The following is a 24,928-nucleotide window of genomic DNA, read 5'->3' on the forward strand; positions in this document are numbered from 1 at the left end:
ATCCAAGTTCTAATGATTTAGAGAAGCTGTTCTGTGTGGGCTGGCCAAATCCGGTCTCCTCTGGAGCGGTGTTCTCAGGTTGAGATGACAAAAGTTGGGTGTGTCAATAGGTACTGGGAGCCAGGAACAGGACCTGGAGACCACACACTGGAGTTGGTATGCAGGCTTGCACCTTATGGATCAACTGATCCAGCAAGGCAGCTTTCCTGTGTCTCAGTTTACATAGCTTGGGAAATAATCAGGCTAATCTGCCCTGCTGACAGGTATTGAGCTCTTGGCTGCACTGTGCTGGGCCAGGATCCTGCAAAGAGTTATTATTCTCTGGGGTGTGGTTGAATACAGCCAGTCACACGCTTTGCCTCCTTTGGCTACCTCAGCCTGAGCCTTCCACCATTCCCACTACTGCAAAGGATCCCCTGGGAGACCATGGGCCTGGGTTTGCATCTTGCCGAGCAGAGTGCTGGTGATTATTACAGGGACCAGTAGTGACGCTTCCATTGCAGGTTCAGGCAGGGTAAAAAAAAAGGGGACACCTTGCATTAAAGCGAAGCTCCAACAACAACAAAAAGTCAGGGTGAAAATGTCAATGTTCGCTATTCTAAGAAAAATAGGCTCATTCACACAAAGCCTGTTCATGTTGACTGGCGTAAAATGTTTTCTTGCCCTTATCAAGACTAGTGGCTTCAAGTGGAACCTGTAATTCCTGTCTTTTCCAAGGCTCTAGCTTGGAAATGTAGTTGTCATCTTGAAGTTAAACTGGAAGAAGAACTAAGACCATCAGCACTGGCATCAATTGAGCTTGTGCACAGTCTGTAAACCCTCCAGATTGTGGTGGTCTGCCCAAACTTGAATGGGAGGTTGAGCCTCTTTTACATAAATGGCTCCATGTCTCAAAGGCTGGTTTAATTGCCAGCAGTTCCTCATCTCCCCCCCCCCCCCAAACCCTATTTATGTGGGATCCTATGTTGTAAGCCGCCCTGAGCCACTTGGTGGGAAGGGCGGGATATAAATTATAAAATAAATAAATAAATAAATCTCAGTTGGTGTAACTGAGTTCTGCTGGACTTACTGTATTTTTCGGACCATAAGACGCACCCCCCCCCAAAAAATGGGGGGAAAAGTGTGTGCGTCTTATGGAGCGAAGGTACCTTCCTCCGGGGGGTGTGTGTGTGATCCGCTGCCTCCACCTCTGATCCTGGCGCTTCCCCCGCGCCTGCCTGCCTGGCTCCAGCTTCTGCCAGCAAGCGCTGGGATCGCTCCACGCTGCCCCCACCGCAAACCCAGCGCTTCACGAGCACCGGCTGTGGAGGGGGCGGCGTGCTTCCTCCGTGCCTGTCTGCCTGGCTCCAGCTCTGATGCTTAAAGCAAGCGCCGGGATCGGAGGGCGGAGGGAGCGATCCTGGCGCTTGCTGTAAGCGTCAGAGCTGGAGCCAGGCAGACAGGCACAGAGGAAGCACGCTGCCCCCTCCGCAGCCAGCGCTCGCGAAGCGCTGGGTTTGCGGTGGGGGCAGTGTGGAGCGATCCCAGCGCTTGCTGGAAGAAGCTGGAGCCAGGCAGGCGCGGGGGAAGCGCTAGGATCGGAGGTGGAGGCAGCGGATCGCCCCCCAGGAGGAAGGTGCGTCCTATGGTCCGGAGCGCCTTATGGACCGAAAAATACGGTAACTTGCAAGATTGGTAAGCACAGGGCCTCATTGGTGACGGAGAAAAACATTGTTGAATAACTTGTGGTGTTGGCGCTGATGGCAGCAGACACATAGAAGCTGCGCTCCTCTTCCCAACAACCCGATTCTCTTCCTCGGCACAGGCTTCTAATAATTTTGGCCATTGTATTATGGGCAAATTGACTGGGAGTCACTCAAGGTCAGTCCCTTTGACTCCAGCAGTTTTAAAAAACTTCCTAGAACTAAAATCTTCCTCAGCTAACCTGTCCATGGTGCCTCAGTCAGAAGCCAAAATAGTGACTGGAATGAATTCCTCTCTCCCTCAGAATAATCTCCTCACTGTTCCAATCTTTCAGGAGACATTGCAGGCCCTCAAATTAGACATTATGGACACTATTAACTCAGCAATAAATCCTTTATCAGACCAACTGGCAGTCTTAAAAGAAGTAACTGCCACAGCTAACTCTGCCTTAAACACAGGACTGGCCAATCAAGATGGCATTAGACAATTACAACAATTTTAATGTTAGAAAATAAATCAAGAGAGAGGAATGTGAAGCTATGCGCATTTGAAGAGCAAGATGAAGGCCCCACAGATCTTTCTGCCTTCATAGCTTCATGGTTAGCTACAGTCCTGCAATTGGAAGATGGCATTGGGCTTTCAGGCAAGAGGTCCTGAAGATGTCATGATGCAGCACAGTGATATGTGTGTAAAGAGAAGAATTTTGGACACTGCTAGGAGCAAAGGTGGTCTGCCCTACAAAGATAGACACATTTTAGCATTTCCAGACCTGTCAATGGAAGCTCTGCAAAACAGACATTTCCTCAAGCCTATATCACAAAAACTGGCTGTTGCCAGCATTCATTATCACTGGTCTCCTGTTGCCAAATTACTAGTTCATCACCAGTCCAAGTCCTGGGTCATTGAAGATTTGGATGCTGGCTATTTTCTCCTGCAATCTCTGCATCTTGAGGTGCCCATGGATCTAGATCGCAAATCCAATAAAAGGAAGATGGCTTTTTCCTCGTCTTTGAAAGGAAGCCAGATTCCCATTCGCACATCTGAATCCCCACTGGGAGCTGGCTGCTGATAACCTGAACTTTAGATGCATGCTTGTACCGTTTCTCTCATCTTAATTTTCTTTTCATCTAATATTTTTTCTACAGTTGTTTTGACTCTTTTTTAGGGATTGGGGCGGGAGGCGTAAAGAAGGCGTAAAGATGCTTCCTGCCTCTGTAAGCAATGGGATGACGTAGTGGAAGACCTCTTTTTGTTCTGCCCTGGGGGAAAAATTGGGGTCCACAATGTTCTCCCACTTGCCTCTGTTTAACTCAATATAGTTTATTGAGAGGGGAGAGGTTCCTCTTTTACTGTTTTTGTTATTTCCTCTCTCATCGTTGTTCTCTGAGGGAGAGGGAGGGAAGGGTTCAACTGTTTTTCACTTTTCAGCTAGTAATGTTCTACATATCAGCATTAACTTCAACGTTAGGATATGTTATCACTTGTTGCTGTCTGATCTGGGTCTGAGGGAGGGTGGGAAAGACTACATAGCACATATCTTGTTTTGGTTTTTTTAAATTAACTTTTGGCATGTTGTAATCTGTTACTCATATGGATTCAGCCAGTATACGGCTTTTCTCTGTACAAAAAACTTATTTGAATCTACTAATTTTCAGCTGGTGATTTTAAATACGTTCTTATTATTGTGACTTCATTATGGTTAAAGAGAATGCTGATGCAGGATTTCTTTAGCAAGGACAAGCCAAACATGATTGCTGTTCTCCTTGTTATTATTTTGTCGAGAGGTTGTTGATATTTTATTGCCTTTCCTTCTTTTAAGCAGCATTCACAAAAAGTCAGTCTGACAGTTAAGGGTTATTCTATTACTCTTACGATATATTTCAACTTTTTATTATTTGATCCTCAGGATGTTACCTCTATTCAATGTACTTTCTCTCTTCACTTGCTACTGCTTACAGTCTTCTATTTCTTCTGGCCACTCTGGGTTTTTATTTCCTTCATCAATTTAATCTTTACCACTATACATTTAATCCTCACTATACAAACAAATGGTGGCTAAATTCTTTATTTATCATCTTCCTTCTCAGCTTGCCAAAATGGACACTGGTTTGAAAATTGCCAGGGGGTGAACAATAAAATCAAGGCTAAACACGTTCACATTTATCTCAAAAGACAACTACCTGATATTGCCTTTTTTGCAAGAAACTCATTTGCAAAATAATGTCAACTACATACTTCAGTATAAAAATGTAAGGTTCTCATGCCAGGCTGTTGAATAGGATAACTAGGGTCAGTATCTTTTTTGTTAAAGGCATCTTAAACAATGACAAAATAACTATAGCTACAATGTATGCACCTAATTCTGGTCAATTAGAATTTATACATGAAGTGAAGATAAAACTACAACTATTTCATGAAGGCCATATAATTTTAAGGGCTGATCTTAACTCTAATGAATAAATGCCCAGATAAGAAATCTGTCCATTCACTTCCAAGTCTCTAAGTAAAGTTTCTTTGAAACTAACTAGCTTGCATAAACTTATGGACTGTCTTGATTTGGTGGATGCTTGGAGATTTATACACACCAATGAGTGAGATGACACATATTTTTCAGCTCACTTTTAGACCTATACTAGAACAGACTATATATTCATCTCCAAACCTCTTTGTAATTCTCTACTGACACCATCTATTGGCTCCATATGCTGGTCAGACCATGCACCAGTTTTGTGTACCTTTAAGAACTCAGAACATTTAGACAGAAGATTTAAATGAAAGTTTAATAATAATTTACTGAAAGATAGCAAGTCCTTCCATCAAATAGAAAATGAGATTCTTGATTATTTTAGATGCAATCTAACAGATGAAGTTCATACAGTCTGGGACGCTTGTAAAGCCACACTAAGAGGCAAATTCATTTCAGTCTCTTCAACCTGTAAAAAACAGAAAGAACAACTCTTACAAGCCATAACAGCAAACATTAAAACCCTGGAAGATAAACACAAATATACATATAACCCTAAAATATATAGGCAACTACTAGAAAAACACAAGAAATTAGAAGCCCTTGAGGTGCATAAAATCCAATTAAATCTTTATTTACAAGATAATCTTATTGTTACTGAAGCCCTAAATTTTTACGCCTTTTAGCTTGGCAAGTTAAACAGAAATCTAATGAATTAGGAGTGAAGGGTATTCAAGACTCCTCTGGTTCTTTACACACTTCAACCAAATCAATTTTAAATATATTGAATCAATTTTATTAACTATAGTACTCTCAAAAGCCTTCTCCAGAATCAATGATTTCTATGATCAATTAAATTCCTTAATTCATTATCAGAAATTCATAAACATTTTCTAGACAAGCCCATTGATGAATTGGAATTACAAACAGCCATGAAACATACGAAATCTAATAAATTGCCCGGCATCAATGGCTTCACCACAGAATTTTACAAATCGTTTGGCAAATTACTTTCCCCCTATTTATTGGATGTATTTAATCATATTTTAAACACAGGAAATATACCACAATCATGGACCATGGCTAAAATAATAGTTATTCAACATTTTTGCCAATTTCTTAGGTGACATATACCATCTATATAGCATTTTAAAGCAATTTTCTTTAATGTTATAACATGTCAATATCTTCATAGAGTTCTTCCATAAATACTCCCATGATTTCATTTGTATTTCTTTGTTAAAATTAATTGCCCATTTTATCATTTGAAATTTAACTACTTCATCTTCCGCAGATCACTTCAATAATAATTTATAAATTCTTGAAATCAACTTTTCATCATCGCCCAACAGCATTATTTCCAATTCTGTTTGATCCTGTCTTATACCTTCATTTTTTATGTCCTGTTCCACCAAACTCTTAATTTGTTGCAGTTGAAACCAATTATATTTATACTGTAATTCTTCAGCCGATTTTAGTTCCACCTTTCCTCCCTGTATTTTTAATAGTTGATTAAACGTTAACCACATCCCTTCATCAGTTTCTGAAGATAATTTTATTACTTCCGTTGGCACAATCCATAGCGACTTTCTCTCATCACCATATTTTTTATATTTTAACCAGGTACTTAGCAGATTTCTTCTTATATAATGATGTGAGAAAAAACCATCCATCTTATTTTTCCCGTAATACATATATGCATGCCAACCAAAAATATTTCCATGGCCTTCTAAAACCAACAATTTCTTATTTAATAACGTCATCCATTCCTTAATCCACACCAAACACACTGCATCATGGTACAATTTTAAATCCGGCAACTGGAAACCTCCCCTTTCTTTTGCATCGATTAAAAATTTCATTTTGATTCTTGTTTTTTTCCCGGCCCATATAAATTCTGAAATTTTCCTTTGCCATTTGCTGAATTGTTTATTGTCCTTCACAATTAAAATTGTTTGAAATAGGAACATAATTCTTGGTAGAACATTCATTTTAGTTACAGCAGTTCTGCCCAGCATAGACAAGTTCAATTTATTCCATTTTATCAGATCTCCATCAATTTTATGCCAGAGCTTCTCATAATTATTTTTATATAAGTCTATATTTTTCATAGTAATTTCCACATCTAGATATTATACTTTTAAAGTAACCTCACACTCTGTTGCACTTTGCAGTTCTTCTTGTTGACTCTTTGTCATATTTTTACACAAAATTTTCGATTTTTCTTTATTTATATAGAAGCCTGCCAGTTCTCCATATTCTTGTATCTTACGAAGCAGCAATGGTGTTACATATATGGGATTTTCTTTATAGACTCGTGAGGAAACTATATTAACACTTTCTGGTAGCCTTTATTTAAAAAACGTATAGATGAACAAGAACAGTATTGGACCCATAAAATAAAAAGGTAGTCCCCTGTGCAAGCACCAGTTGTTTCCGACTCTGGAGTGACGTTGCTTTCACAACGTTTTCATAGCAGACTTTTTACGGGCTGGTTTGCCATTTCCTTCCCCAGTCATCTATGCTTTCCCCCCAGCAAGCTGGGTACTCATTTTACCAACCTCAGAACGATGGAAGGCTGCATCAACCTGGAGCCGGCTACCTGAACCAGCTTCTGCTGGGATTGAACTCAGGTCATGAGTAGAGGGCTCCAACTGCAGTACTGCAGCTTTACCACTCTGCACCTCTAGTTTACTCATCAGAATATCATGGGGAACCTTGTCAAAAGCTTTACTGAAATCAATGTAAACAATGTAAACAGCATTTCCTTGGTCTTGTCAACTCGTTACTCAATCAAAGAAGGAAATTATGTTGGTCTGGCAGGACCTGCTGGGGACAAAACTGTACTGACTCCCTTTGATCACCAAGTTGTCCTTTAGGTGCTTGCAGACTGATCCCTTTAAAATCTGCTCCAGTATCTTCCCTGGGATAGAGGTCAGACTGACTGGCCCGTAGTTTCCTGGGTCATCCCTTTTTTGAAGATTGGACTGTCATGCAAGTGGAAAAACTTAACAACAAGGAATATATACAACTTTCGTAAAAACATTTTTCAACCGAACACCAGAGTTTTCCACTTGCATGACTCAGGGATGGACGGTGGCTCAGTGGTAGAGCATCTGCTTGGGAAGCAGAAGGTCCCAGGTTCAATCCCCGGCATCTCCACTAAAAAAGGGTCCAGGCAAATAGGTGTGAAAAACCTCAGCTTGAGACCCTGGAGAGCCGCTGCCAGTCTGAGAAGACAATACTGACTTTGATGGACCCAGGGGGGTCTGATTCAGTATAAGGCAGCTTCATATGTTCAAATATGTTCATATGACAGTCTGATTTTAGTAATAAGTTGAGTACCATCTACTGTGCTGCACATATGGACCTGTGGTGCTGTACTGGAATGACTAGTAGTATGAAGAGGAAGAGACTGTTAAGGTTGCATGAAGAGACTGGTATGATTGTAAACAATATAATGGTTAGAAAATGTTTTGAATTTCTGTAGGCTTTGTATTTATTTGTATTTCATAAGCACTCTTTCTATATTTGAATATTTGTCACGGGGAAGTTTGTTGGATGGTTCTGTAAGTTGGGACATAAGAGAAGAATGACATTTCTGCTCTGTTACCTTCTCTAATAGATGGTGATGGCATATCACCTGCCTGCTTTTCAGCTGAAGGAAAGAATTTATACCTCTGGTATAAGTCAACTATATATTACCAGTTTGGTGTAGTGGTTAAGTGTGTGGACTCTTATCTGGGAGAACCAGGTTTGATTCCCCACTCCTCCACTTGCACCTGCTGGAATGGCCTTGGGTCAGCCATAGCTCTGGCAGAGGTTGTCCTTGAAAGGGCAGCTGTTGTGAGAGCCCTCTCCAGCCCCACCCACCTCACAGGGTGTCTGTTGAGGGGGAGGAAGGGAAAGGAGATTGTGAGCCACTCTGAGACTCTTCGGAGTGGAGGGCGGGATATAAATCCAATATCTTCATCTACCCCACAGGGTGTCTGTTGTGGGGGAGGAAGGGAAAGGAGATTGTGAGCCGCTCTGAGACTCTTCGGAGTGGAGGGTGGGATATAAATCCAATATCTCCATCTACCTCACAGGGTGTCTGTTGAGGGGGAGGAAGGTAAAGGAGATTGTGAGCCCCTCTGAGAGACTCTTCGGAGTGGAGGGCGGGATATAAATCCAATATCTTCATCTACCTCACAGGGTGTCTGTTGTGGGGGAGGAAGGGAAAGGAGATTGTGAGCCGCTCTGAGACTCTTCGGAGTGGAGGGTGGGATATAAATCCAATATCTCCATCTACCTCACAGGGTGTCTGTTGTTGGGGGGGGGGAGGGAAAGGAGATTGTGAGCCGCTCTGAGACTCTTCGGAGTGGAGGGCGGGATATAAATCCAATATCTTCATCTACCTCACAGGGTGTCTGTTGTGGGGGAGGAAGGTAAAGGAGATTGTGAGCCGCTCTGAGACTCTTTTGAGTGGAGGGCGGGATATAAATTCAATATCTTCTTCTACTCATTATTAATTAGGCAACTCACCACTAAGTGGCTATGCCAACTGTGGATGCTCTGTGGAATTGCTTTGAATGACCACTTGGCACCTGTAGCTCTGCAGTGGAGCACCTAGAATCATAGAGTTGGAAGGGACTTTCAAGGTCATCTAGTCCAACCCCTACACAATGCAGGAAATTCACAATACCTCCCCTCCACACATACACATACATACCCAGTGACCTCTGCTTCATGTCCAGAAGATGGCAAAAAAACCACAAGCATCCTTTGCCAAACTGGTCTGGAGAAAAATTGCTGACCGTGTCAATCAGCATTTCCCTGGATGTGCCAATCAGTATTTCCTTGGGAGCTGTTAGCCAAATTGCCATCAAATGAGGTATGGGAGAATTAATTTAGGTGAGCAAAGGTGGCAAGTGAGCTGGGTCAATAACCTGTGTATACCGGAGTCAGTCTACTCAAGAGCCCTCTTGAAATAATGAGATTTGTAGACTAAAAATAGATTTTAATTAAGAAAATTGTTCAAGTATACAAAAATATATCATACAGCAATCACATAGTCCTATGAAAATATAGGGGGAGAAATTGGATAGAGAAACACATAAGGAAAACATATGAGATGATATCTACCTTTTGATCAAGCAGAAGGAACAGTCTAATAAGGGAGGGGGGAGCAAGAAATAACTGGCATATCTCACAACAATGGGCCCAATACTGATCAGGTAATTGGGGGTGGCTCAGACAGCAAGGGAAGGGGTACCGTTAGAGACACCCCGAACTGGCCAAAACCCAGCTTTCTTATAGCCAAATTCATATCCTGAGGTGGTGTCGTGTGGTAACTGACATCACCCCCGGAGATGGCTCCCAGGATTTTGACAAAAAGATTAATGGGCGATGATGGTTTTACCTAGTGTAAACCATAGTTAAAACAAAGAAATATGAGTGGTCAATCTAGCACCAAATTGTTACCTATTGTGATGCCCTTGCTGAAACAATGAAGGAGGTCTACATCACAGGATGGAGTAGTTGACAAGCGATCGTCTTCCATGATGTTCTGTTGTGTAAGATGCTTGCCTTTTTGATTGGCAGGAAGAATCTTTTGTTAGACATGAAGATGTCACAGCAAGTCTACTGCTGACCACTGGTTTCTTCATTTACATCTCCAAAGCATGCCTGGTCTTTGGAATGTAGTATGTGGTTCAAACATCTCCTCTGCATGGCAGTTTGCAGGAGCTGAAGTTGTTGTTTTGGGGCATCTCAGAAACATGGCTTCTGTGAGGGCTGCCTCTTGGCGCTTTCTTTTAGGTGACAGGAATGCCATTGCTGTCTGCAGGGCTGAACAGTTCATCTGGGAAGTATAGTCTGGAGTCCTCTTTGCAGGGCAGGGACAAACAGTCACACAATAGCAGGCACAGGCAGGAAGCTGGCTGGAGCCTGGCTGAAAACACTGTCGCATAGTCCATGCAGGGTAAATGTCCATATTGGGGTTGGCACAGAGGCTAAATGCTTATCATCCATCAAGACTGAATGTCCATAGTACAGTCAGCATATGATTTTAAGTGATCATAGTCCATTATAACTGTAAATCCATATAAGCCTGGCATCAGGGCCAGAGAACTATAGTCCATAATGGAGGGAGAGGGGGTCCAAGGCTAACAGCATGTAAGAAAGGAAGGGCCACAAGAACGAAGCACTGATGCAACCTTTCCTGCCCTCCTTCTCAGGATCTGCCTGATTCACAGAATCAACATTGCTGTCAGATGGCCTTCTACCCTCTGTTTAAAAACCTCCAAAGAAGGCAAGCCCACCACCTCCCAAGGGAGCCTATTCCACTGAGGAACCGTTCTTTCAGGAAGTTCTTCCTAATGGTTAGCTGGAAACTCTTTTGATTTAATTTCAACCCATTGGTTTTGGTTTGGCCTTCTGGAGCAACAGAAAACAATTCTGCACCATCATCTATATGACAACCCTTCAAGTTCTTGAAGATGGTGATCATATCACCCCTCAGTCATCTCCAGTCCAGGCTAAACATACCCAGCTCCTTCTACCTTTCCGCATAGGACTTGGACTTGAGACCCCTCACCATCTTTGTTGCACTCTCCTGGACATGTTCCAGCATGTCTATAGCCTTCTTAAATTGTGGTGCCCAAAAATGAACACAATAGTCTAACCAAAGCAGAGTAAAACAGTCCCATCACTTCACTGTACCATTGCCTGCTTTGCATGTAGGTTCAGTCTACAGTATCTCCACTTAAGAAGATGATGATGAAGAGGAAGATATTGGATTTATATCCCGCCCTCCACTCCAAAGAGTCTCAGAGCCGCTCATGATCTCCTTTCCCTTCCTCCCCCACAACAGACACCCTGTGAGGTGGGTGGGGCTGGAGAGGGCTCTCACAGCAGTTGCCCTTTCAAGGACAACCTCTGCCAGAGCTATGGCTGACCCAAGGCCATGGTAGCAAGTGCAAGTGGAGGAGTGGGGAATCAAACCCGGTTCTCCCAGATAAGAGTCCGCAAGCTTAACCACTACACCAAACTGGCTCATTGTAGTGTGAAATAACTCAGCCTGAGACCTTGGAGAGCCACTATCAGTCAGAATAGACAAGATGGTTTTTGAAGAACCAGTGTTCTGACACAGTAGAAGGCAGCACCATATGTGTTTGTATTTTATTTGGAAACTAAAACAATCTAAAAAAGAGAAATGTTGGCAGGGAAGGGCAGAGCCATCTGGCAATCTGGCATTTGGTGGGACTGTGTTTAGGCCAATAACTGCAGCACTGATAGAAAAGGATACCAGCTTTCTTTCAGGGACAGCAGTACCATACAGAATCACAGTGGAGAGCATCATGCATCAGCTGAAGAGCTAACAGTAATTGCCCTTCATTATGTGCCCTGTCCTACCAGCCCTTTCCCTGACCAACGTTTAGCTTCCCCTGAAGTCAAAAAGGAATCAGTGCATATGTAATAAAGAGGGAAACTTTGCATTTAGTAGCTGTTGGCTGGGTGAACTGTGAATAAGACTTCCCCCCACATAACATAGCAGGAAACATATGACATAACAGGAAAGCATAATGTGCACAGCTTCTGATTTCTACACATTCATGCTTACAATATAGATCAGGGGTGGCCAACAATAGCTCTCCAGATGTTTTTTGCCTACAGCTCCCATCAGCCCCAGCCATTGGCCATGCTGGCTGGGGCTGATGGAAGTTGTAGGCAAAAAAACATTTGGAGAGCTACCATTGACCACCCCTGACATAGATGTACTTGAACTCTCCTGCCAGGCCCCACTGCCTCACCACCAATCCAGTTTGGTGTAGTGGTTAAGTGTGCGGACTCTTATCTGGGAGAACCGGGTTTGATTCCCCACTCCTCCACTTGCACCTGCTGGCATGGCCTTGGGTCAGCCAGAGCTCTGTCAGAGGTTGTCCTTGAAAGGGCAGCTGCTGTGAGAGCCCTCTCCAGCCCCACCCACCTCACAGGGTGTCTGTTGTGGGGGAGGAAGGTAAAGGAGATTGTGAGCTGCCCTGAGACTCTTCGGAGTGGAGGGCGGGATATAAATCCAATATCTTCATCTACCTCACAGGGTGTCTGTTGTGGGGGAGGAAGGGAAAGGAGATTGTGAGCCGCTCTGAGACTCTTTGGAGTGGAGGGCGGGATATAAATCCAATATCTTCATCTACCTCACAGTGTGTCTGTTGTGGGGGAGGAAGGTAAAGGAGATTGTGAGCCGCTCTGAGACTCTTCGGAGTGGAGGGCGGGATATAAATCCAATATCTTCATCTACCTCACAGGGTCTGTTGTGGGGGAGGAAGGGAAAGGAGATTGTGAGCCGCTCTGAGACTCTTTGGAGTGGAGGGCGGGATATAAATCCAATATCTTCATCTACCTCACAGGGTGTCTGTTGTAGGGGAGGAAGGTAAAGGAGATTGTGAGCCGCTCTGAGACTCTTCGGAGTGGAGGGCGGGATATAAATCCAATATCTTCATCTACCTCACAGGGTGTCTGTTGTGCAGGAGGAAGGGAAAGGAGATTATGAGCCGCTCTGAGAGTCTTCGGAGTGGAGGGCGGGATATAAATCCAATATCTTCATCTACCTCACAGGGTGTCTGTTGTGGGGGAGGAAGGTAAAGGAGATTGTGAGCCGCTCTGAGACTCTTCGGAGTGGGGGGCAGGATATAAATCCAATATCTTCATCTACCTCACAGGGTGTCTGTTGTGGGGGAGGAAGGGAAAGGAGATTGTGAGCCGCTCTGAGATTCTTCGGAGTGGAGGGCGGGATATAAATCCAATATCTTCATCTACCTCACAGGGTGTCTGTTGTGGGGGAGGAAGGTAAAGGAGATTGTGAGCTGCTCTGACACTCTTCAGAGTGGAGGGTGGGATCTAAATCCAATATCTTCATCTACCTCACATGGTGTCTGTTGTGGGTGGGGGGAGGGAAAGGAGATTGTGAGCCGCTCTGAGACTCTTTGGAGTGGAGGGCGGGATATAAATCCAATATCTTCATCTACCTCACAGGGTGTCTGTTGTGGGGGAGGAAGGGAAAGGAGATTGTGAGCCGCTCTGAGACTCTTCGGAGTGGAGGGTGGGATATAAATCCAATATCTTCTACCTCACAGGGTGTCTGTTGTGTGGGAGGAAGGGAAAGGAGATTGTGAGCCGCTCTGAGACTCTTTGGAGTGGAGGGCGGGATATAAATCCAATATCTTCTTCTTCTTCTTCAGCTAGCTAGTGGGGGAATTTATCCCCCTCCCCAAGGGAAATCCATCCAACATGCAGCAGTATGTCAAGCACGGTTATTTCCACCCTAAGATGGCTGAAGTAATGTCAAGCAAAAGTCCTGGCTGTCCTCCATTCCTTACACCTCTTTCCCACATCCCTACTGCCATCTGGCAAAGGATGTTTACCTAACGGAAATTGTCTTGCTATGTCTAAGTGCCCAAACTCCCCTTTCATTCCAGGCACTTCACAAGCCTTATCAGGGTCACAGGTTAGTGATAGAATGCTATTGCCAGGCAGAGGAAATTTACTGCTTTGCCCTTTGAACCCCAGGTTCAAATGCTATGTTTTTGTGTGAGAGTGTGGCAGGGGTGTTTGGTCCCACTGACCTTGGGATCGGTTTCAACAAGCTGATTCCCACTCTTTAGCAGGAAAAAAAAACCCACAGTCTTCAGCACACAGCACATATAAAAACGGAGTTTTACATTTAATTAAGAAAAAAAAAACCCATTCAAACACACAGGATGCATAGAACAGAAACATTCAGTACCAAGCAACGGCAAAAGACATTTCAGTAGCAAACAGGCTTGTAAATCTCAAGTTGCGGCTTGTTACCAAAAGGTCCTTGGAGCGAGTCCTTGGAAAAATCAGCCTCGAGCAGGAGTTGCTTCCATCTTCTTGTAGGGCCTGCCACGTCCCCAGCCCAGGTACTGTCATCCAGTTGCAAGGTTGGTAAGAACCACCAACTCCTTTCAGATAAAAGGACCTTGCAGCTGCCAGCAATGGTCACAACTGGGCTGTGTCTCCACAACAAGGATGGATCCTGCCACACTTATGACTCCTTCCACATCACCAGGGCTTGTAAAAACTAAACTTAGTCCTTATCCGTTACAAGGGGTTATGCTGCCTTGCTGGCCATACTCTTCCAGCCAGTCTCAGGATGGCAAGATGTTGTCCAACTGAGGGCCGAAGCTTTTGAACCACACGGTAAATCGCCTGTTTGTATTAGTTGTTTATGTTAGTGTTTTTATTTTCTTTTGAAACTTCCGTAATTACCTTTATAACTTTGACTTGCTTAGTAATAAAAGCCTGACTATTTTTAAAGCACCTGCCTGAGCTTGCCTGTTGGAGCTATCCAAGGGTCCAGTGTGTTAGACATCGCGTCATACTCTGCCTGGCTAAATTGGACATGGCTGCAGTTAGGCTATCCTGCAGGGCTGCAAGCCTTTAATCCTGGTAAGGGCAAAGGGGTTTCTCCTTGTCTTCTCCTTGGCCTTTGTCCTAAAAAGGGAGTGGGGGCAGAACTACCAGGAAGGCTGAGAATTATTCCAGCCTGGATTTCCCCAACAGCTCCCCAGCTGGGTTGGGTCTGGTAACACAGGGAGTGGGGAACAAGGTTCCCTGTATGCTCCTTAACACTTTGGTGCCAAGATATAGTGGCAACCCCGGCACACCATAGCAAGGGGGCGGGCAGCGTTGAGGAAAGAATCCATGATAGTATACCTATAATAACAAATGTACTATCCCAAAATATTAATGATCTCTGTGTTATTCCCCAGCAATTCAATTGGATACCCTGTTTTAATTAGGGTTGCCAAGTCCAATTTAAGAAATATCTGGGGGCTTTGGGGGTGGAGCCAGGAGACATTAGGTGCGGAGCCAAGATCAAGGCTGTGACAAGCATCATTGAACACCGAAGGGAGTTCTGGCCATCACATTTAAAGGGACGGCACACCTTTTCAATGCCTTCCTTCCATAGGAAATAATGAAGGATAGGGGCACCTTCTTTTGGGGCTCATAGAATTGGACCCCCGGGTCCAATCTTTTTGAAACTTGGGGGATATTTTGGGGAGAGGCACTAGATGCTCTACTGAAAATTTGGTGCCTCTATCTCAAAAAACAGCCCCCCCCTCAGAGCCCCAGATACCCGCAGATCAATTATCCATTATTTTCTATGAGAATAAATCTCCATAGGGAATAATACAGTACCCAGCAGACATTTCCCTCCCCTCCTCCAGCTTTCTGATGACCCTGAAGTGGGGGGAGGGCCTCCAAACCGGGGGATCCCCTGCTCCCACCTGGGGATTGGCAACCCTAGTTTTAATGCACAGACACAGGCCTGGAATTCAGCAGGAGCTCACAGGAGCGTAGCTCCTGAACCTTCCTGACAGCCCTCCCTCCTCCTACCTAACTTGTCCATTGAATAGTAGGCGCAGCTGCATAATTATCCCTGGATGAGCTCCACCACCTATTTTTCTACAAAACAACCTCTGCACAGACACATTTAATTTACAACCTGCTTCTGCTCAGTCCCTGTGTAATTTGGCACCACTCACAAGATGCTGTGCATTTCTGGGATTCTTTCCAGTTTGAGGACAGCACAATTTTTTGAATGGATGCTTTCAAAATTAAATCTGGGTCAATCATGCTCTAGTTAATTTCTTCACTAAAACACAATTTGTGATTTTTAGATATGGGTTCCTGCCCATATATAATTAAAAAAAAAATAAAGCAAAAAGGAGGTGCAGAGAAAGACCGGAAAACAACAAAAGCTGAGGAGGCTAGCAGGTGTGACGAAGTGTTAGACATGCTAAACTATAAATTGGACATGGATATGTATAAATCAGTTTTGTGTAATCTGAGGGGGATTGGGGGTGGTGATCATAGGTGATATCTGCTTGTGTAGTATGTCTGTTTATGAGAGGGGATGGCTCTGAGTGTGTGCATATTTATTTATTTATTCGACTTATATCCCGCCCTCCCCACCGAAGCAGGCTCGGAGCGGTTCAGATTGAAAGGTCATAAAAACCAGTATTAATAGACGTCACTTAAAAATATAAAGTACATCATAGATAAAAACATATCTCTCTCTCTCTCGGCTTGGCTTCGCGAACGAAGATTTAAGAAGGGTGCAATAGTCCACGTTTGCTGCAGGCTCGCTGGTGGCTGACAAGACCAATGTGGGACAGGCAGGTCCGGCCACAGCGGCTGCAGGGAAAAGTCTGATTTAGGGTTGGTCCTGTAGCAGTGCGATTCTTCTTCAATCTCCTTTTGTCCTCAAGACCAGCTATGCGTGCGTTCTCAAAGGAAGAGACAGCCTGGTGGATGGTGTGCCTCCATGCTTTGCGATCTGAGGCTAGGTCAGACCACTGGTGATGGTTGATGTGACAGGTGCTAAGGGATTTCTTCAAGGAGTCCTTGTACCTCTTCTTTGGTGCCCCTCTATTTCGATGGCCGGTGGAGAGTTCGCCATACAGGGCAATCTTGGGAAGGCGGTGGTTTTCCATCCTAGAAATATGCCCTGCCCAGCGCAGCTGCGTCTTCAACAGCAGTGCCTCGATGCTGGTAACCTCTGCCCGCTTGAGGACTTCAGTGTTGGTCACAAAGTCACTCCAGTGGATGTTGAGGATGGTGCGAAGGCAGCGCTGATGAAAGCGCTCAAGGAGTCGCAGGTGATGACGGTATAAAACCCATGATTCGGAGCCGTAGATGAGGGTTGTCATCACAACTGCTTTGTAAACATTGATCTTTGTGCCTTTTTTCAGATGCTTGTTGCTCCACACTCTTTTGTGCAGTCGGCCAAATGCACGGTTTGCCTTTGCCAGCCTGTTGTCAATCTCCTTGTCGATCTTGGCATCTGAGGAGATGATGCACCCCAGGTAGCTGAACTGCTGGACTGTCTTCAGAACTGATTCACCCACAGTGATGCAGGGAGGGTGATAATCTTCCTGGGGTGCAGGCTGGTGGAGAACTTCTGTCTTCTTCAGACTAACTTCTAGGCCGAATAGCTTGGCAGCCTCTGCAAAGCAGGACGTCATATGCTGCAGAGCTGATACCGAGTGGGAGACGAGTGCAGCATCATCAGCAAACAGTAGCTCTCGGATGAGTTTTTCCATTGTCTTGGAGTGTGCCTTTAGTCGCCTCAGGTTGAACAGGCTGCCATCGGTGCGATAGCGGATGTAGACACCATCGTCCTCATCTAGATCTACTGCGGCTCTTTGAAGCATCATGCTAAAGAAGATCGTAAAGAGAGTTGGCGCGAGAACGCAGCCTTGCTTTACACCTGTGCCTATTGGGAAGGGCTCCGAGAGGTCGTTGCAGTGTCTGACTTGGCCTCGCTGGTCTTCATGTAGCTGGATGATCATGCTGAGGAACCTTGGGGGACATCCTAAACGTTCCAAGATTTGCCACAGGCCTTTCCTGCTAACGGTATCGAAAGCTTTGGTAAGGTCGACAAAAGTCACATACAGAGCCTTGTTCTGTTCCCTGCATTTCTCTTGGAGCTGCCTGAGAACAAATACCATGTCGGTGGTGCTCCTGTTAGCTCTGAAGCCGCACTGGCTCTCTGGGAGGAGTTCTTCTGCAATGGTGGGCACCAGTCTGTTCAGGAGTATTCTGGCAAGGATTTTGCCTGCGATGGAGAGCAGGGTTATCCCCCGGTAGTTGGAGCAGTCTGACTTTTCCCCTTTGTTCTTGTATAGGGTGATAAAAACATATAAAACAATATCATACAACAATGGAAGGTGCTATTTGATCTAGGGTTGCCAATCCCCAGGTGGGGGCAGGGGATCCCCAGGTTTGGAGACCCTCCCCCCACTTCAGGGTCATCAGCGGGGGGAGGGGAGGGAAATGTCTGCTGGGAACTCTGTTATTCCCTATGGAGATTTATTCCCATAGAAAATAATGGAGAATTGATCCGTGGGTATCTGGGGCTCTGGGGGGGGCTGTTTTTTGAGGTAGAGGCACCAAATTTTCCGTATAGCATCTAGTGCCTCTCCCCTCCAAGTTTCAAAAAGATTGGACCCGGGGGTCCAATTCTATGAGCCCCAAAAGAAGGTTCCTGTATCCTTCATTATTTCCTATGGAAGGAAGGCATTGAAAAGGTGTGCCGTCCCTTTAAATGTGATGGCCAGAACTCCCTTTGGAGTTCAATTATGCTTGTCACAGCCTTGATCTTGGCTCCACCCCTAATGTCTCCTGGCTCCACCCCCAAAGTCCCCAGATATTTCTTGAATTGGACTTGGCAACCCTAATTTGATCTTACAGTTCCAGGTCACAGTAGAGTGTTCGAGGTGGGTCAAATAGTGTCTGTTTCTTTTTGGGCCAGATGGTTTAATATTTGTTTTTTCTGTTGTCGTAGATTTTAATTCAAAAATGCCTGGCAGAAGAGCATCATTTTGCAGGCCCTGTGGAACTGTGAAAGCTCTCGCAGGGCCCTAACCTCCTCCGGAAGCTTGTTCTAGCAGCCAGGAGCCAAAACATAAAAGGCCCTGGTTCCGGTCATCTTGAGCCTGGCCTCTTTAATGCTGGGGATCAAGAGTAGGTTTTGTGACACTGACCAACGTGCTCTCTGGGGTACATGCGGGGAAAGGCAGTCCCCAAGGTAGGCAGGTCCTCAGCCATATAGGGCTTTAAATGTAATAGCCAGCACCTTGAAGTGCATATGATAAGCAATAGGTAGCCAGTGCAGCACTTTCATAGGTCATAGTGGATGCCTATTTGTACCTCGCAGGTTGTTGGTGTGTTTACAGAGTGTATGAATGGACGTCTCCATGGCTAGTCTAAGTCATCTGGTCAGCTTCTTCCAGTGCTTCGAGTTATACTTGGGATTGGGTTAGACAGGGTATCTTCTGTGGACTCCACTCCCAGGCTCACTAGACTCTGTCCCAAATGTTTATGGGTATGGTCAGAATTCATGTGTTCCGTAGACAAATGTCTATATGAAAATGGCCTGTTTTCCACTTGGAGTTCATCTCCATACTACAATAGCCAAATTCAGATAAACTACCTTCTTTATACTACTCACCTAGTGCACCGTAGTTTTACACTTGACTAAAAAAAAAGCCGACCGATCTAAGCAGTGACTCAAAAATATTGGGATCAATGTCTTGGAAACACTGAAACCTGGACAGAGTAAAAATCAGAAATAGGATTTATTTTAGGCAGGGGTTTTTTTGTAGCAGGAACTCCTTTGCATATTAGGTTACACATTCCTGATGTAGCCAGTCCTCCAAGAGTTTACAGTAGGCCCTGTAAGAACAGCCCTGTAAGCTTTTGGAGGATTAGGGTTTGTAGAATTTTTCGGGCTCAAGTGCCGTGTTCTACTGGAGAAAGTTTTTCTTCCAGACGTTTAGTTCTCAGCTGCGGAGAACATCCTCAGTGGCGTTGCAGCCGGAGCAGGCGCTCTGACCTTCTTGGCTGCTGTGCGTTGAGTGGGGCCAGGGCTGCTGGAGAGCTGCTATTTCTAGGCTGGAGGGGGTGTGATGAAAGGGCAATTGGTTTGTGGATGTGCCCATTGTTTGGTGGGGCTTCCTGGAAGGGTAGTGATAAGGAAACTGGCTGTTGAATGTGACCATTGTTCTGTGTTAATTGCTGGGAGGGTTGGAAGGGGTTTGAGGATTGGCTACATCAGGGGTGTATGGCCTAATATGCAAAGGAGTTCCTGCTACAAAAAAGCCCTGATTTTAGGGAACAATACAACAGGAAGAGCAGTCATAAAATGTGTAATAATATCAAATACACAGCTCCCCAGTACTAAGCAAGTTCTTCCACTCAGGAGGGGCGGGATGCCAGGTAACCAGGTATTAGAGAATACAGTTTCCAATCCAAATATCCTAAAAGGAGGTATGGGTCCAGGCATTTGGGCTGCAAGCATCCAAAGGTCATTGCGTCAAATGCTAAATGGGAGTCCAGGCTGTTCCTGACGCAAGTATAGTCCTGAGATATGATGAAGTACCAAGCAAGATCACTCTTTGAGGAAGAATTCTTTCCTTAACTATAGGACAAATAGGGAAATAATATTCTCCTTTTTCATGCTTGGAGAGAGGGGAAAGGGCATAGGTGGGAGGGGTCAGGCATGCACTCTGACTGGTGCAGAGAGATAGGGGATAGTCCAGTCTGCTGGGAATAATTTCAGCTGAAGACAAAAGCAATCCAGATCAGGAAGAGTCATGTTTGGGGGTACATTCAGCCTGAGCATGTGAGAGGAGTGTTGTAAACAATCTATATCTAAGGTGTTGAACTCATTTGTTATGAGAGCCGGATCGGACATAAATGTCACTTTGGTAGGCTGGGCCACATGGGCCATAAAATGTAACACAAAGTATCCAAGATACAAACTTTATAAAAATGATTTCAGATGTCAAATAGCAATAGCAGGCTTGATTGGATAAGGTGCAATATGCAGAGGGGTAGTAGGCACAGATATATCAGTGCTGGTAATGAGGCAGGAAACCTAGATCTCACATTGGTACAGGAGGATTCAGTCTAGGAAGATGCAAAAAATAAATGGAAATAAGTCTGAAGAAGTGAGAATCATAGAGTTGGAAGGGACCTCCAGAATCATCTAGTCCAAATCCCTGCATAATGCAGGAAACTCACAAATACCTCCCCCTAAATTCACAGGATCTTCATTGCTGTCAGATGACCATCTAGCCTCTGTTTAAAAACCTCCAAGGAAGGAGAGCCCACCACCTCTCGAGGAAGCCTGTTCCACTGAGGAACCGCTCTAACGGTCAAGAAGTTCTTCCTAATGTTGAGCCGGAAACTCTTTTGATTTAATTTCAACCCATTGGTTCTGGTCCTACCCTCTGGGGCCACAGAAAACAATTCCACACCATCCTCTATATGACAGCCCTTCATATCACCTCTCAGCCACCTCCTCTCCAGGCTAAACATGCCCAGCTCCTTCAACCTTTCCTCATAGGATTCGGTCTCCAGAACCCTCACTATCATCATTGCCCTCCTCTGATTCCAGCTTGTCTATATCCTTCTTAAAATGTGGTGCCCCAAACTGAACACAATACTCCAGGTGAGGTCTTACCAGAGCAGAGTAAAGCAATACCATCACTTCACATGATCTGGACACTATACTTCTGTTGATACAGCCCAAAATTGCATTTGCCTTTTTAGCCACCATATCACACTGTTGAGTCATGTTCAGCGTATGATACACTAAGACCCCTAGATCCTTTTTGCACATACTACTGCTAAGACAAATCTTCCCCATCCTATAACTATGCATGGGATTTTTCCTACCTAAATGCAGAACTTTACATTTATTCCTGTTAAAATTCATTTTATTGGTTTTAGCCCAGTTTTCTAGCCTGTCAAGTTCATCCTGGATCCTTTTTCCGTCTTCTACTGTATTTGCAACCCCTCCCAATTTAGTATCATCAGCAAATTTAATAAGCGTCCTCTCTATTCCTTCATCCAAATCATTGATAAAGATGTTGAACAAAACAGGTCCCAAGACTGATCCTTGAGGCACTCCACTTGTCACTCCTCTCTAAGAGGATGAGGAACCATTCACAAGCACTCTTTGGGTGCTGGCTCTTAGTAATCACAGCCATCCTTTCTAAATGTTGCAGGACTGATTGTTTGATAATTTGTTCTAAAACTTTCCCAGGTATAGACGTCAAGCAGATGTGTGGGTTGTTACCCGGATCCTCCTTTTCCCCTTTCTTGAAGATGGGGACAACATTTGCCCACCTCAATCTTCCAGCACTTCTCCTGTTCTCCAAGAATTCTCAAAAATAATAGCCGGATGCTCAGAAATTACACCTGCAAACTCTTTTAGAAGCATTAGGGTTTGTAGAATCTTTCGGGATCAAGTGCCGTGTTCTACTGGAGAAAGTTCCTTCCAGACGTTTCGTTCTCAGCTGCGGAGAACATCCTCAGTGGCGTTGCAGCCGGAGCAGGCGCCCAGACCTTCTTGGCGGCTGTGCATTGAGTCTTTTAGAAGCCTTGCATGCAGTTCATCTAGCCCTGAGGACTTAGGGCGTTTTCGCACTCACCTTCAGCCGGCGCGACCCCCCTCTTCACCGCGCAGGATCTGCGCGGATTTCGCACTAAATGCCGTGGAAGAGCCGGAAACTCCCGTCGCAAAAGCCGCGCAAACGGAAACTGCTTTTTGGCGGTTTACGTTTGAGCGGCTTTTGCGCCGGGAGTTTCCGGCTCTTCCGGCTGCTCCGCGGCATTTAGTGCGAAATCCGCACAGATCCTGCGCGGTGAAGAGGGGGATCGCGCCGGCTGAAGGTGAGTGCGAAAACGCCCACAGTCTCATTTAAAGAAACAAGGTGTTTATCTACTACTCCTTTGCTGATCCTAGGTTGGAACTTCATGCTCTCCTTATGTGATCTGTTTTTGCCATGTTGAGCACTGTTTCCCTCAGAAGAGAAGACTGAAGAAAAGTAGGAATTGAGCAGTTCCGCCCTCTCTTCATTACCTGTTACAGTTTCACTTTCCTGCCCTTGCAATGGGCCATCACCACAAAATGGGGGAGAACTTGCATTCCCCGGGCGATTTTCCAGATTCCTGATTTTTCATTTTAAAGTAAATCAGTACCTGGAAGGCAGACCACCAAGAAGACTCTGCAGAAGATGGCAGAAATAGAAAGGGGGGAAGAGGGGGAAATGGAGCGAGGAGGGGAAATAAATGGAACCAGGAGGGGAAACATATTGAAGGTATGAAATGGAAATAAGGGGGTGGGGGGATGAAGGAGAGAGAAATGAAACAGGGAAGAAATCGAACCAGGAGGGGAAAGGAATTGAAAGAAATGAAAATAAGAGGGGGGGGGGAATGAAGAGGGGAAGAAATAGAATGAGTGGTGGGAGAAATGAAACAGGGAAAAAATGGAACCAGGAGGGGAAAGAAATTGAAAGTAAGAAATGGAAATAAGGGGAAAGGGGAAAACGAAGAAGGGGAGAAATTGAACGAGAGATGGGAGAAATGAAATCAGGAGGGGAAAGAAATTGAAAGAAATAGAAAGAACGGGGGAAAGAATGAAGAGGGGGAGAAATGGAACAAGGTGGATAAGAATTGGAACAAAGGGGAAAAGAAATGGAACGAGGGGGGAAAGAAAGGAAAGAAATAAAAAGAAAGTGACTTACTCATCACCACATACTGTTGACTGTACAGCTGGGAGCATGAGCTGGATGGGCCCCCAAAATCGGCAGATGACCTGGGCACTGGGAGGCAGCTACAGGAGCGCAGCTGGGCCCACCAAAGACAGCAGGCGACCCGGGTGCCAGGTGGCGGCAGCAGGAGCGAGGCTGGGCCCCCGAAGGCTGCAGGAAGCCCAGGCACCGGGAGGCATCCGCACAAGCACAGCTGGGGCCCCTGAAGGATGCAGGTGGCCCCATGAGCTCAGCTCACCCTCAAGCGCAGCAGGCGAGAGGAGCCGGAGCGAAGCCGGAACACTTGCAAAGGCAGCTGGAACGCTGCCAAAGCATTCCGGCTCAAAAAAAGGCGCTGTGTATTTCCATTATCTTATTAAAGATATATCACTATGCACTACCCTGTTTTTTATTTACCTAGTTTCTAATACATTCCCATTGGCTTAGGGTATAATATGCCCATGAGTTGTTAACACTTGTTCTTAAGGCTGTGTTTATGCTGTCAGAGTCAAAGCTTATTGGGTCTTTTAATCCTGAGCGTTCCTTCTTTGTTGTTTTCTTTTCAGTGCAGCTTTTTCCCCGAGATTCATAACTTGTACAAATCAAGTGGAAAGCTTGTTTGCTTTGGAATACCCTGGTGGGCATATTACTGTAGAATCTGTAGTATTAGCAGATGCGGTGGGGGAATTTTATACTTTCTTGCTTCCCGGACCTCTAAATGGGTGTAGATGTGATAAAATGCATCATAACGTGCGGGCAGATGCTATGATCATCTGTGGTATCTTGGGTTTCCTTTCTATTTTTCTCACTGGGGAAGGATTGTAAAAATGATGCCATGGTGTTCCACTTGGTTATTTTTATTCAGGGCTGAGGTGGTGGTCATTCTTCAAATTAACCAGGATCTTTTTGCTTCTCATTCCACAGAAATGTTTGAATCAGACAATATAGTCACTTTCAATGGTCTGGCCAATAGTTCCAGTTACCAAACATTCCTTTTGGATGAGGAGAGGAGTCGGCTCTATGTTGGAGCAAAGGATCACATATTTTCTTTCAACCTAGTGAACATCCAGGAATATCTAAAGGTAATGTCAAAAGTTTTATCATTTGTTAGAGTGACTTTTTACCTAGATAGAGGAGAACAGGCAACCAACCATTTCAACTGTTACCTGTTTCTCCCTTACTCTGTCAACCCAATTCTTGACTGTTCCACTTCATTCTTCTGGTTAGTTCAGGGTTGACATAAGATGCTCCCTCAGCTTGCTTCCCCTAGTCTTCATGGTTCTTCAACTTAGAAAACTGGCATTTGAGGAAGAAGGCTAGGCTAGAACCCTTCTTCTGGATAGCTAATTTTCTATGTGAATGGATTTGTTATTCCCTGGGCTCCAGTGTCGAGCCTGTAGTAACAAATCCTAGGTACAGATGGTCCATTCAGCCTACATCCAAGTTTGTGGTTTAACTTGTGCCAGGGTTGTAACATTGGAAGTGATGATACAAAAAAGAACCTGTGAGTCTGTTCTGAGTAACTGAAGTGGTTTTCCTCACATAATGTAAAATTTGCAAGTAACACTCAGGTAGGCTTCTCTTTCACTAAAATAGATGAAACTTTATTAATGATTTGTTACAAGTGTTCTCTCCCCTGGTGGGGCATTGCCAGGAGTAACAAAAGCCA

General features: G+C 44.8%; 1 protein-coding gene across 1 annotated transcript in view; it reads left to right on the plus strand.

Moving 5' to 3' along the window:
- SEMA3A (semaphorin 3A) overlaps positions 1–24,928 on the plus strand; it is a 302,131-nt gene that overhangs the window by 52,646 nt on the left and 224,557 nt on the right. The window contains exon 2 of the mRNA XM_060258129.1: positions 24,184–24,341. Within this exon, the coding sequence (XP_060114112.1) occupies positions 24,184–24,341 (158 nt within the window). The remainder of the gene's footprint in view (positions 1–24,183; positions 24,342–24,928) is intronic.

Source organism: Heteronotia binoei, chromosome 17 (genome assembly GCF_032191835.1).
Source record: "Heteronotia binoei isolate CCM8104 ecotype False Entrance Well chromosome 17, APGP_CSIRO_Hbin_v1, whole genome shotgun sequence".
In the NCBI taxonomy this organism is placed as follows: Eukaryota; Metazoa; Chordata; class Lepidosauria; order Squamata; family Gekkonidae; genus Heteronotia; species Heteronotia binoei.